The sequence below is a fragment of the Alligator sinensis genome, unplaced genomic scaffold (assembly GCF_000455745.1).
Source record: "Alligator sinensis unplaced genomic scaffold, ASM45574v1 scaffold528_1, whole genome shotgun sequence".
Taxonomy (NCBI): Eukaryota; Metazoa; Chordata; order Crocodylia; family Alligatoridae; genus Alligator; species Alligator sinensis.
Window position 1 is genome coordinate 3,873,883 of NW_005841846.1, and position 17,640 is coordinate 3,891,522.

The following is a 17,640-nucleotide window of genomic DNA, read 5'->3' on the forward strand; positions in this document are numbered from 1 at the left end:
AAAATTCACGTGGGAAACTCCACACATTTTTCTCCTTTGAAGGAGAATCCATTTTTCAAGTTTGATCCATTTTTAAAGTTTGTTTGGAACCCTTTCATATATGCTTGCGACCCACTTTTGGGTCATGGCCCACTGGTTGAGAAACGCTGGACTACATGACTTCCTGAGGGTCCCTTCCAACCCTATTTTTCTGTGATCACCCCAACACTATCACAACAGTTAGATAGTGATTATAGTTAAAATTTTCCAGGTGTGTTGTATTTGTATAAAAAACTTATGGTTAGTTAGGTAACTAGCACAAATAAATGAACTTATAAATCTAAATTCTAACTTTATGTTAAAAAATGCTAAGTGTAACAAACCACCATGGACAGTTTTTAATGAATTACAAAATACTTTGAGTACTTGAAACACTTTAAATGGTTAATGAGCCTTGATTAACAGTTTTTTCCAAGGCAGTCTTAAATTTAACTTACAAGAATGTATGCCTTTATCAAAATTTTGTCTGTAGGAAAAAATAATGAACTAAATATATGGTCTCATTATGTAAAAATAACCTATTGAAACTGGCTCCTAAACTACAAAGCTCAGGCTAGCTGCAGGCCATGAACATCTGTGGAGCATTTGACTCTTTCATGAATTTATTTAAATTGCTTGCTTGAAAAATATCCAGGCAGTAGGTGTGAAGGCTGTTAGATTTTCATATACATCTAAATGCTAAGTGAATGATGCACAATGAGAATAAATAAATTCTAGGCTTTCAGTAATGATGTTGGCAATGTTGGAGATGGCTGGAAAAGATTACCATTAGAAAAAAAAATCAAATGCATTCAAAATACAAACTATTTTGGATTATCCTGTTTTGGACTTAAATAGGAAAGATTATTCATGGAAAATAAGAACAAATGTATGAGCTACTCACTTGCTTTTATGAAAAATACTATGTACATCTTCAGTCACTCAGTCATTGCTGTGGCTATCTGTTTTTCTAATAAATGGAAGGTAATAGTTAAGGTAGTTTAAAGCTAATTGTAGCAATTTTCCTATTGCTTTCTAGTAGCAAACTGTTGAATCTAGCTTTATGTAAAATGTATATATATATTTTGCACCAGTGTCAATTTGCAATTGAAGGGTAGAATACCACTCATTGATTGCATTTTGCTTGCAGCCACCACAATGCTTTGCAGAGACACTTGAAAACAGAAGGTTACTTTATTTTAAGAGATTTAGCTTTTTAATGCAGGTTTGTGTATAAGCAGGAATATAACTATTTAAATACAACTAGAATATAATTGTGAGAGAAGAGAAAAGCCACATAAGGAAATAAAGGATAGTATACAAACTGACAATACCAAAGGAAAATTATCATTTTAAGTTACAAATTACAAGACTTGACTTCATTTTCACTTGTGATGTTACTAGGATTTTACCCTCTTAATATGCTATTCTGTTGCTCTCCAAGTATAGGTGTCACTGATGTCAGTGCAGCATATGTTTGTAGGACAATGATCCAAGATGGCCATTTTTTATACCACTTATATAAAATCAGTTGATGTTCCTTAGATTGAGAGTGTTTTGCTTCAGACTTCAACTTTCTGGTTGGTCAGCATTAAGCATTTCTATAATATACTCCTATAATCTTCCTCTTTCCCCATAAGCTATAACCTTAATATGTTTTTAAAGCAATTTTATAATATTTTTCTACAGAAGTAATCTATAGCCTAGTGGCTGTTTTATATAGTTGTTTTTACTGTATTACAGCTTACAGTTTAAGATGATATGATACAAATTGTTTGTTTATTTGTATTATACTTACACATGAGCTCAAGTTTCCTGCACTGTCCTCTAAATTCATGCTGATTTTTGCATCCAGGTTGTGTGTGTGTGAAAGTAAAGACATGAACAATTTTGCACCATGAACCTGGATATGAAAACCTGGAAAAAAAAAAATTGGTCCATTTTTGTATTTTTATTTATTTTTACATGTCTGCTACCTATGAGTATTCCTGTTATGAAAGTAGAGTTGCCTTTCTCACACAGAATAGCTATAATGAATTAGAACTGCATTTTGCAACTTACAGTTTTATTTTTAAAGCCTTGTTAATTGGGCCAAAATAAATTTTGGATCTTAAATTTTTCAAATCAGTTGTACAAACCTCAATCATGCAAGTGAGTATTTGCTCACTCTATTGGCCCCATCAGTTTAATTCGTAGTACTAGTATACGAGCTCACCAGTCTGCATACAGAATGCAGAAATGAAAAATTAATTGGTTTAGTTATTAGTAATATTGTGCCCAGGCTTTAAGGAGTTTCACAAAAATATTTGTGCTCATAACTAACTTTAACACTGCAGTATATTATTTATGGATGACTCCAAAGTTGTCTTTTGTCTTAGTAACACCTTAGTATTACAGCTTCTCCATCAGTGTCCTTTGGTAGTACCAGTGGAAGTTAAAAGTAGAAATGCTAATGATACGATCAGCATCCTGCTACCTGGGTTTGATATGATACCATATGATACCATTCTGGCTCACCACAAAACTTGAGTTTCTCTTGGTGTTTTGCATGTATTTGGGGATGTGTGGTGGAGCACCTCTGGGGGTACTCGCTGTGGCCGCCTGAGCCCTGAGGGGTACAAGACCCCAAGGAGCAAAAGTGGGGGCCAGGCACAGCTGTGATCACTTGAGCCCTGTGGGATGTAGGACCCTGAGGAATGGTAGTTGGGGCCAGGCATGGATATGGCCACCTGAGCCCACCAGGGCTCCACATCTCCGACTCCTCACTGGGGCCATCTCCTCACTGGGGCTACTCATCTCTGCCCCCCTCACTGGGGCTCCACACCACCCCCTTCATTGGGGCCGTGGGGCTTCCCTCCCCAGTGGGTTCAGGTGGCCGTAGCTGTGCTTGGCCCCACCTACCTTTTCTCAGGGTCCTATACCCCACAGGGCTCAGGTGGCCGCAGCTGTGCCTGGCCCCAACTACCTCCAGTGTTACTTGACCCACCCGAAGGTGAGGGCTAGGGTTAAGGTGCCCATACCTTCCTTTCACTGGGGTGGTAACTGGCCTGGCATTTCCTGGGGGCTCCCATGCCACTGAGAGCCCCACCAGGCCACCCACTCCTGGCAGGGTTTTTGCTTATGCCCAGGACAGGGAGCCTCCAAGCCATCCCCTACAGCTCCTGCCCTTACCTCCAGGATGTTATGGAGACTTACAACCAGGCAATATTACTGCCTGGCCTACCAGCAGCAAACTGCTCTGTTTATATAGGTGGCCAGGGATCTAAAGTAGCCGCCGCAGGCAAGCACGTGCTGGCTGCATGACTCCGCTCTTAAAGTGGCAGGCACCCACAGTGCCCTGCCACAGGATACTTGGGCCAGATACTCAAATACACACTGTAATTTTGCAGTGGTTAGGCAGTGCAAAGAGAATGGAATCCAGCATGTCTTTTCTGCTGGGATTTCCCTTCATAAGGTGGGGAATCCCTGGTAAATGTAGAACAGGCATAGCCAACTCCTTTTCGACCAATTCCTGTAATTCCTAAAACAAGTATATTGCATTTTAATTTGATCAGGTTCTTGGTTTTTGTTTTCAGGAAGTGTAAAGGTGTACAAATAACCATTTTATATCATTAAGATAAATTATATATTTTGTCTAGGTACTTTGTCTTGGACCTAAATTATACAGTTGATGGAAATTGGAATAACTGAAATTAATTATGTATATTTACTTATATATTCCACCCGTATTGTTCCTGAATGATTCCCTAAGGTAGATTAGCCTCTTGTTTAATTCTCTTATCACCAGAATGCATTGAGATAATTTCACTGAACTATCCATACTGATGCTTACTTCTGTTTTTCCATACTTGATCACAGTAAAGCTGGAACCCTTATATATTTAGCCAACTCTCCTTCCTTTTGGTGTACATTAATATGTACTTGTTTACTCTCAATGAAATTGACACTTCTGTTGCTCAACAACCTAGCTTTTTAAAATCATTCTGAAGTTCACCCACAATTGTCTCTAATCTTAGTCAGTTTGAATAATTAACAGGTATGTATATATAGCCTACACTTTTGCTTGGTCAAATTAATTCCTAAGCATATTTGGAAAAAAATAAACTAAAACCTGGCAGTACCACACATCCTGAGGCACTACTTTTAACCTCTGTCCATGTTGAAAATTAGTCGTTTACTCTTGACTCTGTTCTCTATCTCTTAATCAGTTTCTAATCCATGACAGAAATTAAACTCCCCAGTTTCCTTAGCAACCCTTTGTGAGGGACTTTATCAAAGTGCTTTTGAAAGGCCAAATAATTTGGTTCTCCTTTATCTCATTGCCACCCTCAGAGAATTCTAATAGTTTAGAGAGGTAGCATTTTCCTTTACCAAGCAATGCTAGTTTGTGCCTGTTATATCGGGCTGTCAAGTTGTTTTATAACCCTCTATGTAATTTTTTCAACTAATTTACCAGGTACTGAAATAGGGCTTGCTGGTTTATAATTCCCAAGATCACACTTACTGACTCATTAAAAAAAATAACTATGATACTGGGATACTTTCCAGTTATAGTATGCTTAATATTAACAATATATTATGTGCTATAGTTACCAGCTCATCTACTTGATTCTTGAATTCCTGCAGACCTTTAGGTGGATACCGTCTAGTTCAAGTGACTTATTTCTGATAAACTGTTTGTCCACGCAGCACCTCCTTGACACTGCCTCACTTTTATTTTGCTCGCCAAGAATAGTTTTCCTTATTGTTCTCAGTGACTAACACAGGAAAAATGTAATTTAGCTGTGCAGAGATATTCTTCTCCTTAATTGCTTTTTTTATTTCCTGATAACCAAAGGCTAACTTGTAGCTTTTCAGCTTCTGATATCTTTAGAGCATTTTGTTTACATCTAACTCCTTCAGACCCTATCTTAATCTCTTCACCTCCATTTCTGTATTACAATGTGTATATCATAGTTTGTTCCTTTCGGTTATCATTCTTCATATAATTTGATTATGCTACTTGGCTTAAATTCCAGTTTGAGTGATACCAGTTCAAGAGCTTTCCCTTTCCTGGGACCTCAACTTAATTTTCAAAGGATTAATAAAATCCTCCTTTGAACACATAGCAACTGTCTTCCTCTGTTAGCTGTCCGTGAAAATGGCCTTTCTGATAACAGTTATTTCAGCTAGAAGTGTAGGCAAAATCCAGGCCCTCAGCCAAATGCTACCAAGCATGCTCCATGCACCCACTCCAACTTTTGCATGCTCCAAAGCCAGAAATGCAGCAGTGAGGCTACTGCAGGGCATCTGGGTTTTTTTGGCAGTTCTTGATTGCATCTGAAGATAGAGTCTGAAGGAGTCAGATATTAATATTGTAATCAAGCATTCCCTTAACTAGCTTACAAAATAAAGTCTTTGAAGTGCTTGAGAGCAGAGCTCCAAGGGAAGTCGCTGGAATAGTTTTAGCAATGCATTCCCAGGTTTGGAGTGTGCAAGTGGGTTTAAATAGACAGGGGTGCTCTCTAGAATCCTGTCTGGGGTGTTCTGGCATTGCACTTTAGACATGCATATGGTAACATTTATGGAAAGGGTATCAGGGCAGCTACCAAGGTTGTCAAAGTGAGTTTCAGACTATATTTAAACTTTTCATCATATAGCTGAGAAGGCTCCTCCTCCTTGTCACATGACATTCTATTCTCCTAATGCTCAGGTAGCCTCTGCTGCTTTTTCCAGAGGTGGTAATTTGCCAATACCTAAAATATGCAACATTAATAGAGCTCTCTTCATACATGTACAACACCCCCCCACACACACACACACACACGCGTGCACGCGCGCACACACACTCCTCCCATCCCTTATGTCCTCTCTATGGTAGTCACGAATGGGCCATAGAAATTGCTAGTCCAAAAGAATCTCATCTTCTATCCAAGGATAAATACTTTCTTAAAAAGGAATCTGTGGGGATAACACATCTTCAAGAACTTCAGTTTTTGTAGGGTGTTACCCTGGTTTCCCACCATCCTGAGGATGTGTTGCCTGATGGATACCTCAAATAGGACCAAACATGACTTACCTTTGAAGAAGTTGCTTTGCATTAACTGTGGCTCTTTGAAAATATTGCAATCTATGGCTCTTATGACCTGCCCTCCATCCCTGCTCTTTTGGGTTCCATGGCTAGCAAATGCTTAGAATTTTAAAGGGACTGGAGGAGAGGATTGTGGCTGCTTTACCCTTTCTTGTTTCATAAGAAGCACAAGGAAGAACTGGGGATGTGCATGACTTTTTCAAACACTTTTTCAAAACATTCAAACCTTCTCACATGTAGTTACCCACACCAACATCATCATTTCAAAAGTATAGTTACACAAGGGTAATTTAAACATCTGTTAATTATATAGTCTAAACACAAAAGTTTCCATTTATGAGACCTCTTTTTTTAGTATTTTCAAATGCTTGGATGTATGCTTTCACACTGTATTTTTTTAGAAAGATAATCTCCCTCCTTGCAAAAGGATTTCCACTTTATATTCTAATGCCCAATATTGTTCCATACTTGTTACTGATATTATCAGCATCATCTCTTTTTCTGTTGTGTCATTTCAGGTGTACATCAAAGTGATAGACACAAATAACCACAGGCCCCAGTTTTCCACCTCAAAATATGAAGTTGTTATATCTGAAGACACAGTGCCAGAGACAGAAATTTTGCAAGTTACTGCAACAGACAGGGATGAGAAGAATAAACTAATTTATACAATGCAGAGTAGCACTGATCCCATTAGCCTCAAGAAATTTCGCCTGGATCCTGGAACAGGCTCTCTCTATACTTCTGAAAAATTGGATCATGAGGCCATGCACCAACATATTCTCATAGTAATGGTAAGCAGTCATACCAGTTACTCTACACCTGATTGCATGTATCCCTTTTTTCTCACTACAGTTGAAAGCTGTTGTAACATGTTGAGGCCCTATCCCTATAAAAATGTATGCTCACGTTTAACTGTGTACATTATGAGTAGTTCATTTTCTTAAGTAATAGTGAGCAAGGCCTAAGTTATTAACAGTTCTTTTGAATGTTATGAGCTCCTACAATTGTATTAGTAATGGGATTAATGTAGTATGGTGTTAATTATTAGTATTGTGTTAATTGTTTTAGGTACGAGATCAGGATGTTCCTGTCAAGCGCAACTATGCTAGAATTGTCATTAATGTAAGTGACACAAATGATCATACTCCATGGTTCACCAGCTCTTCCTATGAAGGACGGGTGTATGAATCAGCAGCTGTTGGATCAGCAGTACTCCAAGTTACGGCATTAGACAAGGACAAAGGAAAAAATGCAGAGATTGTATACTCTATTGAATCAGGTATTTCCACAATCACAAGTCATCTGTTTAATTTAAAATGAACTGTCTGCCTTTGAGGCCTAAAATGTAGAAATATAAAATGAAGTCATTGTAAAATCAGGGCATCTTGTCATAAAAAGTAGACATGTAAAATTAGGCCATTATAAAATCAGAGTCTAATGTATATGTTTCTGTAACATACTGGTATTTTATATCTTGCATTCTTTCCAGGAGCTAGTGCCTGACAACCTCATAATAAAAATGTCTATGAAGCAACTAGGAATAAATATGAAACTAACTCATCTGGGGTTTGTTTGCCCTAATGGGGGGCAGGGAATGCAGAAAGTTACTTTTTAAAAAGCATCCATATTTTAATTAGTGAAAAGTAAAATTTCATTGAAGTGCATTCTGTTATAAGCGTTATTTTGTATGCTAGTTAAGGAAATGCTTGATTACTATATTCACATTGGGGCTGACTGTTTTTGTGTTTGGAAGGAAGGGAGGGGAGCATGTGGGCACGTAGGAAGGGAGCATGATGTTCACTTCAAGCCATCTCTGTTTCTTCATGCGAGAGTCCAATCCTTCTGGTGGATATAGCCAGGGAGTGACTGTGTGGCACTGGCAGCATAGCGCTATAATACCTGAGAATTCGCCAGTGTCAGAGGGCTATCCTTGCATTAGCTAGTTAACTTAGATTTGCAATGACTTTTGTGTGGTAGGCCCAACAGAAGTAACCACAGCAGTATGTAAGATGTAGTCAATCATTTTTAATGTCAATGTATATTTTTTAATTATTTATTTTGTTTACTTTCCTTGATTGATTATGAAGTTGTATTAGAATTAGAGTTTTCATCCTCTAATCATCCACTAAGTAGTGAAAATATGAATGATGGTAGTGCAGACATCCTTATTGTGCCTTGCTAAAATGTCTCAAATGGAGGGGTCCATGTCTCATCCTTATTGTGCCTTGCTAAAATGTCTCAAATGGAGGGGTCACTGATATGGCCATCCATTTTCATGCATATTCAGTCCTTGGTTACTCTCCTAAAATTGCCTATGAGGGCACCATGTGTAATCGTGATGGATTTTAATGTGCAAGTTCCAGCAGAGCTGGATTTGCAGCAGCCACTGGCTTTGTTAGGACTACCAAAAGTTTACCAAACTTTACAAGATATTGTAAACTAGAAATGGCACCAACTAATATTCAGACCTGTGTTAAAAAGGATGAAAATGGAAAATTTATCCTAAAATGTTTTATCCCAAACATAAAAGGATTTTTTTTTCAGTCACAGATACTTTACTGCAAGTGGAAAAAGGGGGTTTTGTTAACCAAATTTCAGCAACATGTAATTACTTTTGAAACAAACTTATGATTATGATGCTGTTGGGAGGAAAATGTTTTAAATGTATGATAAATTCCATTAATTGTGTCTATTGTTCCCTGATGTATGAATATTCTAATTTTTCCAAAATACTATATTAACACTCATGAAGTTTTGCTTTTGGTTTACCTAGATGAACAGTGCATTTTGTCCTGTAAAAGCTAAAGCATTTCAAGAAAAGAATTTGTGTGCACACGCACACGTGTGTGTACACACACACACACACACACACACACACACACACACACACACACACTTCTGCTTTTTTCCAGATTTTTGTAGGAGTCAGTATTAAACTTTGCTTAGCCTTGTATTTACAGGCTTTTCAGTTGCTGGGAGTTTAAAGCATTAAGGTTGGTGATCTAAGCATGTGGAATGAACATTCCTTAAATGCTTGTAATGGCTGATGAGATTTGTAATGAGATATACTAAGAATGCCACTGTGTTTAGAGCCTTAACTAAAAAAAAATAATACTATCAACAGCCTACTTGTATGCATAACTCAGAAGTTTTTAATAAAATATTTCTGTAATGAAAAAAAGGCTTTAGTAATATTAGTTATATTTTCTGTCCTCTGTAATTACACTTCTATGGAAGCAAAGATACTGTTAGATTGTTCTCTCATTTCCTGTATGTGTTGAAAATTTTGGACTCCAAAACCATTTACAATTTCTCTTGTCTTATAAAATGGCTTGTTCAGAACCATTTATTTTTAACTAATATGTATCAAATGACAGCTGCTAAGATTCAAAAGGCAGTAGTTTTACCATGGAGCATAACCTCTGCATATTAATTAATAGCTATCTAAGGGGAAAATGTTTGCTTTAGTACACTAAGGAATCTTTAATTCAGCAGTAATGATTTAAAGGACATTTGCATTAATAATTAATTGAGATACACAAGTAACATATTAAAAGCATTGGCCTTCTCCAAAATACTGTAATTATTTTAGTTTCTAAAATCTAGCTATAATTACACAAATTTTAGTTGTGGAATGCAGTTCTTTTTTTTTTTATTTATTTAATGGACACTGGATTGGCTAAAATGTGAACCCAAAAGGAGGAATGATTTAAAGAAGTAATATCAGTTTTAATTTTGAAGTTTATAGAAACTGTGGCACACTTAAAATTGTCCAGTTTTATAAAAGAAGCTGCATTTCCATATTCTATTTTTAGGGCTAGAAAGTTATCAACCACAGAAATGCAAAATAGCTTTGAGAAAGGTGAAAGTCAGTGCTAACTATTGCTTGTAGGAAAATTCTTTTTTTTTTTTTTTCCAATGGCTAGTAATTAACAAAAAATTAGAAATTATACTCCATAATCACCTGACTTTCTCCTGTTCATCTGCTTTTAGTTTTTGGACAAATGGGCACATGCTCTTAATTTCTGAACATTTTTATCTGCTTCTTTATTAATTATATTTCTTTTCATTTCTCTCCACAGGGAATATTGGAAATTATTTCATTATAGATCCCATTTTGGGCACAGTTAAAATTGCAAAGGAACTCGATCGTAGTAGCCGAGAAGAATACAATTTAATGGTAAAGGCTACAGATAAGGGAAATCCTCCATTGAGTGAAGTAACTTCTGTTCATATATTTGTCACAGTTTCTGATAATGCTGCACCAAAATTCACATCAAAGGAATATTCTACAGAAATCAGTGAAGGCACTGGCATTGGTAGTTTTGTCGGAATGGTTACAGCATACAGTCAGTCTTCTGTGGTTTATGAGATAAAAGATGGCAATATAGGGGATGCCTTTGATATCAATCCAAACTCAGGAGTTGTCACTTCTCAGAAGATTCTTGATTTTGAAACCTTACCTGTTTATACACTGACTGTTCAGGGAACCAACATGGCTGGCTTGTCCACTAATAATACTGTTTTGGTGCATCTTCAGGATGAGAACGATAATGTACCAGTTTTTACGCAGGCAGAATATATAGGGCTTGTCAGTGAATCTGCTTCAATTAACAGTGTGGTTCTGACAGACAAGAATATCCCGTTGGTAATTCGAGCTACAGATGCTGATAAAGATTCAAATGCTTTGCTTGTTTATCAAATTGTTGAACCATCTGTCCATAAGTATTTTGCCATTGATTCTAGTACTGGCGCCATTCGGACTGTAACAAGCTTGGACTATGAGGAGACAAACATTTTCCACTTTTCAGTGCAAGTACATGATATGGGGGCACCACGTTTATTTGCTGAATATGCAGCTAATGTTACTATTTATGTAATTGACATCAATGATTGCCCTCCTGTTTTTTCAAAAGATTTGTATGAGACATCCATTTTGGTGCCAACATATAAAGGAGTGCAAGTTATCACTGTGAATGCTACCGATGCTGATTCAGGAGCTTTTTCACAATTGATTTATTCAATCACTGAAGGTAACATTGGAGAAAAATTTTCAATAGACTCTAAGACTGGAGTTATAACAATACAAAATACAACTCAGTTAAGAAGCAGGTATGAATTGGCAGTCAGAGCATCTGATGGCAGATTTGCAAGTACTGCATCTGTAAAAATTAATGTGAAGGAAACCAAAGCAAGTCCACTGAAGTTCACCCAGAGTTCCTATTCTGCAGTAGTGCAAGAGAATTCCACTGAGGCGAAAACAATAGCTGTTGTTACTGCTATAGGAAATCAAATGAATGAGCCTTTGTTTTATCATATTTTAAACCCAGACAGCAGATTTAAAATAAGTTACACTTCAGGAGTACTTTCAACCACAGGAATACCATTTGATCGCGAACAGCAAGAATCTTTTGATGTAGTGGTGGAAGTCACAGGGGAGCATAAACCATCAGTAGTTGCACACGTTGTGGTGAAAGTCACAGTAGAAGATATAAATGATAATGCTCCAATTTTTGTCAATCTTCCATATTATGCTGTTGTTAAAGTAGACTCTGAAGTAGGTCATATTGTTAGGCGTGTCACTGCTGTAGATAAAGACATGGGTAAAAATGGAGAAGTTCATTACTATCTTAAAGAACATCATGAACACTTCCAAATTGGACCTACTGGTGAGATCTCACTCAAGAAGCCATTTGAATTGGACACACTGAATAAGGAGTATCTTGTCACAGTGATGGCAAAAGATGGGGGAGACCCAGCCTTTTCTGCTGAAGTTATAGTCCCAATCACTGTTATGAATAAAGCCATGCCAGTTTTTGAGAAGCCTTTTTATAGTGCGGAGATACCTGAAAACATCCAGCTGCATAGCCCTGTTGTTCATATACAAGCAAACAGCCCAGAAGGACTTAAGGTATTTTATAGTATCACAGATGGAGATCCTTTCAATCAGTTTACTATCAACTTCAATACTGGAGTAATAAATGTTGTTGCTCCTTTAGATTTTGAAGCCCATCCAGCCTATAAACTAAGTGTTCGAGCAACTGATTCCTTAACTGGTGTTCATGCTGAAGTGTTTGTAGACATAATAGTGGAAGATATCAATGATAATCCTCCTCTGTTTAAAAAGCAATCTTATTCTGCAGCCCTTTCTGAAGCATCTGTAATTGGAACATCTGTTATTCAAGTTAGTGCTACTGATGCTGATTCTGGAACAAACAGAGGAATTTCCTATCACTTGATTGAGAATAATAGCAAAAGCCATGATTATTTCCACATAGATAGCAGCACTGGGCTCATTCTGACAGCAAGATCTTTGGATTATGAGCAGACCCAGCAACACAAATTAGTAGTAAGGGCTATAGACAGTGGAATGCCTCCACTGAACAGTGACATCATTGTAACAGTTGATGTAACTGACCTCAATGATAACCCACCCATATTCAGCCAGTTGCTTTATGAAGCTAAAATTAGTGAACTGGCTCCCCGTGGACATTTTGTAACCTGTGTAAAAGCCTCTGATGCAGACAATTCAGATGTAGACAAATTGGAGTACTCCATTCTGACAGGCAATGATCACATGAATTTTGCAATTAACAGCAAAACTGGCATCATCACTATCTCAAACCTGCATAAACAAGGCTTGAAGCCGCATTACAATCTTAACATGTCTGTGTCTGATGGGGTCTTCAGAAGTTCAGCTCAAGTGCTGATAACTGTAATTGGAGCAAATTTACATAGCCCGATTTTCAGTCAAAATGAATATGAGGTTGAACTAGCTGAAAATGCACCATTGCATACCTTGGTGACTGAAGTTAAAGCAACAGATCAAGATTCTGGTACTTATGGCCACATCACTTACCATATTGTAAATGACTTCGCCAAAGATAGATTTTATACTAATGAGAGAGGGCAGATATTTACTTCTGAAAAACTCGATCGTGAAAAACAAACAGAAAAAGTAATTGCTGTTAGTTTAATGGCCAAGGATGCTGGAGGAAAAGTTGCTTTCTGCACTGTAAATGTGATACTTACAGATGATAATGATAATGCCCCTCAATTCCGAGCAACAGAATATGAAGTAAATATTGGTTCTAATGTTCCTAGAGGTACATCTGTCATCAAAGTTTTGGCCTCTGATGCTGATGAAGGTACGAATGCAGATATTACATATGCCATTGAAGCAGAGTCTGAAAGTGTTAAAGAGAATTTGGAAATTAATGCATCATCTGGTATCATTACTACAAAAGAAAGCTTAATTGGTTTAGAAAATGAGTTTCTAACTTTCTTTGTTAGAGCGGTAGATGGTGGATCCCCACAAAAAGAGTCAGTTGTTCCTGTTTATATTAGAATACTCCCACCAGAAATGCCTCTTCCAAAATTTTCAGAGCCATTTTATTCTTACACCGTTTCTGAGGACATTCCTATTGGAGCCGAGATTGACATTATACAAGCAGACCATAAACAGACGTTAGTCTATCGTCTGATAAAAGGCAACACTCCTGAAAGCAATAGGGATGAATTCTTTGTGATTGATAGCCAAAATGGAAGGCTGAAACTGGAGAAGAGTCTTGATCATGAGACAACTAAGTGGTATCAGTTTTCAGTGCTGGCACAGTATACGAATGAAGATTACAGTGTTGTTTCCACAGTAGATGTAAGCATTCAAGTAAAAGATGCAAATGACAATAAACCTATTTTGGAGTCCAATCCATATGAAGCTTTCATTGTAGAGAACCTGCCAGCTGGAACAAGAGTCATCCAAGTAAAAGCAACTGACCTGGACTCAGGCATCAATGGTCAAGTTACATATAGTTTAGATCCATCTCAAGAACTGGCGGTCATAGAGTCTTTTGCCATAAACATGGAGACTGGTTGGATTTCCACCCTCAAAGAGCTTGATCATGAGCAATGTAATAAGTACAAAATTACAGTGATTGCATGTGATCGTGGTGAAAAAATTCAGTTGTCTTCTGTGACAGTGGTTGAAGTTATGGTTACAGACGTGAATGACAACCCTCCACGTTTTACGGCAGAGATATACAAGGGGACAGTCAGTGAGGATGATCCACCTGGTGGTATAATTGCTATCTTGAGTACCACTGATGCTGATACAGAGGAATCTAACAGACAAGTCACTTATTACATTACAGGTAAATCTTTCAAAACATATCAAAGTATTAACTTTAGTTATAAAAATTAGAATGATATAGTGAAATATAAGATTACACAAATTTGAACTTGGGATGTTGTGAGAAAATAATTAGAAATAATTGAGACAAAACTAAAAAATTTTTAAACTCTCAGAAGCCATCAGAATATCTCTTCTCTTCATTTATGTGCCTGGCTTAAAGATAGTTCCATTAGAATGTTTTTTGTCTTTTGATATATATTGAATTCTACAGGAGTTGTACTCGCACTGAAATAAAGAGTGCAAGTAAAACTACAACAAAAATATTCAGTAATATAATAGATGGAATGTAGCTTAAATTAATCTTCAGTAGTAGAATAATTTAATGTTTTTCTTGTTTGGCATAGGTGTTTTAATATGATGTCTTCTGTAGTGTTTCATTAATTGCCATGGTAACCTTAACAGCTAATAGCAGCTGCACTTAAATTCCTTGCATGAGTCTTCTTTTAAACCAACTACTTTGAATAAAGGAATTACAATTTTTTTTGTACAAATCCACAGTGGGTGTGTATTATGGGGGATCTGTGTTTTGTTTGCTTGCTTGCTTGTTTTTGTTTTTATTTCCTGTTCACCCTTTAGCCTAAATAGTTGAATTGTCACTTTTGCTTGAATGACATATTTTTATTGATTGGTTTAGGAGGCGATCCCTTGGGACAATTTGCTGTTGAAAACATACAGAATGAATGGAAGGTCTATGTCAGAAAGCCTCTAGACAGGGAAGAGAAGGATAACTACCTTCTAAACATTACAGCTACTGATGGAATATTTGCAACCAAAGCTGTGGTGGAGGTTAAAGTCCTTGATGCTAATGACAACAGCCCTGTTTGTGAAAAAGTAAGCTTTGCCAACCTCATCTTTTATTTCGCTTTTTACACTATTTTCATTCAGTACAGAGTTTCATTTTAAAATTCACTTCTTGAGTGACCTCTCCAGAGATGAACAAAAAAATATTGGTTTTCCGAGCTGATGTTATAATGAGTTTTTAACAAAAATATATCTTGAGGCGTTTTGATACAAGCTGCTGAATGAGGGGGAACTCCGTGGAAAATTCCTGTGCAATTTAAATACTTTTGATAACTTAATTGCCTCACTCAGGAATGGGGGAATTGAAATAATATGCATTGTATTTCTGATCTTTGTTTTTCATATCAATTGCAAGCATTGCAAAAGTAAGACAGAATGCTTTATTTTGCTACCCTAGCAGTACATATAGTCATTTCCATAGGAAGCAAGGTTGCAAAGAAGGCCAGATATTGCACCTGCATGTTACTGCTATGTACATCTAATGGAGGTGGAGGAAGAATAGTGCTGGGCTCAGTGGTGTAGGAGTTACCTTTGACAGGAATGAAAGGGTTATAAACACAGGGAAACTGCATTAAGTTCAAATCCTTGAATTTTGTAATCTAATTGTCCAGGTTTCTTCACCTGACCTAGACAGAAACTATTTCTGCCTATAGAATTGAGGAATGGTAACAAAAAAGCAAAAATGTATATACTTTATGGAGTGATCATATGTTTTTATTATTGTCATCCTTGTCCATTATTGTCAGCCTTGTTCTTCTACTTTCTCTGCCAACAACTCTAGACTATTTATAGCCTTTGTGTGTTGTGTCACATTGAACACAGATTTTGTACCCTTTGAGACCAAAGCTACATCTCTTCTTATTTTGTGAGGTGCCAGTGGGCCCTTAAAGAGTTTATTATTAGTCTTGTTATATATTGAGTATGCCTCAGATAAAAATTTGACTATATTCAAATATTCATTGTTTTTAGCGTTATATGCTTTTGTAAACTTAGAGCACTATGGGCATTGCAGCATTTTTATACATGTAACTACTGATGTCATTAGAATCAAGTACTTAGTGGCAAAGGTTTTTTTGGTCTGGTTTAAAGTGGAAACCTATAGATCTGATGCATTCTATAAAAGAAATGGCTTACTTCTTTATAAAAACAGTCAGATGTGAATGATATGGCCTAATAGATGAAGACCGGAAGTTGCCTGAAATTCACACCACCATGAGTAGGGTAGTCATTAAATTATTAATTAATCTCTGCTCCAGGTGTTTAAAGATCTTGGCTCTGTGTTGACACTCTAGAATCCCCAAGGTTATGAATGTCAGTAATAATTAATTACCTCATTGAATAGTGTATTCAATGTGAGGTAATTAATTAGAAAATCCCACAGCCTTATCATGTTTCATCCTCTGGTTCACTTCACATGTTCCCAAATCCCCAAACATTCAAACAGATAATCACACCTGTCATTGCCCTATTTTTTCCTCCCCCATGGAAGCTCCACTTTTCTAATACCTTTTAACTTTGCAATGTTACTTTAAAACCTTTCAGGCTTTATACGCTGACACTGTTCCAGAGGATGCATCTCCTGGCAAACTGATCATACAGATCTCTGCAACGGATGCAGATATTCGTTCCAATGCTGAAATTACATATATGCTGCATGGCACCGGAGCAGAAAAATTCAAACTCAGTCCAGACACAGGTAACACTTGTTATGTAAAATACAGTGTGTAAAATTGGAGTCACAACCTTGAGTTAAAAATATTTCACCACTAAGTAAAACGCATGTAAATTTTGATAACTTTCAATTTTTTGTACATTTGTAAGTATTAATTTAATATTAAATTGCTTTGGAGTTGAATTGAGGAAGTATAAAATTAAGTGAAGAATAAATAAACAGGACTCCCTGATTCCAGAAGTCAGTTGAAATCAGGTCCTAGCAAATGTCTGTGTCATAAAGATGCAGACTAAAAGTGTGCCTTTTAATTATTGGTTGCTTTAATATATTATTTTACATAATGCTTAGCAACCATAATGCTACATACTTGAACTTAAATAACAAGACACTGCTGGTTTGGGGCGTAAATCTTTCTGGTACAATCAGAGAACAGAATAACGGGCAGAAACCTTATGCTCCCAGTTTTGCAACTAGAGTTAGGGATTTGGATGGGATGAATGAACCAACAATACCTAAAACTCATTTAGAAGCATTAAGTGATTGATCTGTACTTCATTGTATGCTGACTGGCTACATTTTGTGCCAGTAATGAAGCATTAATTAGGGCAAGTGTAGGCAACTCCCAACACAAGTGCCAGAGTATGGCACACAAAGATATTTTGCTTGGCGCGCACACCTTAGGGTGGACAGCAGGGAAGGGGCCAGGGCTGCACTCACAACAAGGGTTGGATGCGTTGAAGCTCCCCTGCTGTCCACCCTGGCACACCAACATTTTACAAAGTCGAAGTTGTGGGTGTATTTGGCACTGTGCCCAAAAACCATTGCCGACCCTTGAGTTAAGGCATAATGGTTCATTCTTAGAGCCAAAGCCACCTTGTCAGTTCT

The 17,640-nt window shown here is 37.1% G+C and overlaps 1 protein-coding gene across 13 annotated transcripts in view; it reads left to right on the top strand.

The window, feature by feature from the left end:
• FAT1 (FAT atypical cadherin 1) overlaps positions 1-17,640 on the top strand; it is a 165,460-nt gene that overhangs the window by 112,514 nt on the left and 35,306 nt on the right. For all 13 annotated transcript variants that reach the window (XR_003094782.1, XR_003094783.1, XR_003094784.1 and 10 more), the window contains 5 exons: positions 6,607-6,882; positions 7,160-7,370; positions 10,174-14,241; positions 14,917-15,113; positions 16,626-16,779. Coding sequence is in view for 8 of the 13 variants with exons in the window: in XM_025207664.1 (XP_025063449.1) it covers positions 6,607-6,882; positions 7,160-7,370; positions 10,174-14,241; positions 14,917-15,113; positions 16,626-16,779 (4,906 nt within the window). In the remaining 5 variants the exon portion in view is untranslated. The remainder of the gene's footprint in view (positions 1-6,606; positions 6,883-7,159; positions 7,371-10,173; positions 14,242-14,916; positions 15,114-16,625; positions 16,780-17,640) is intronic.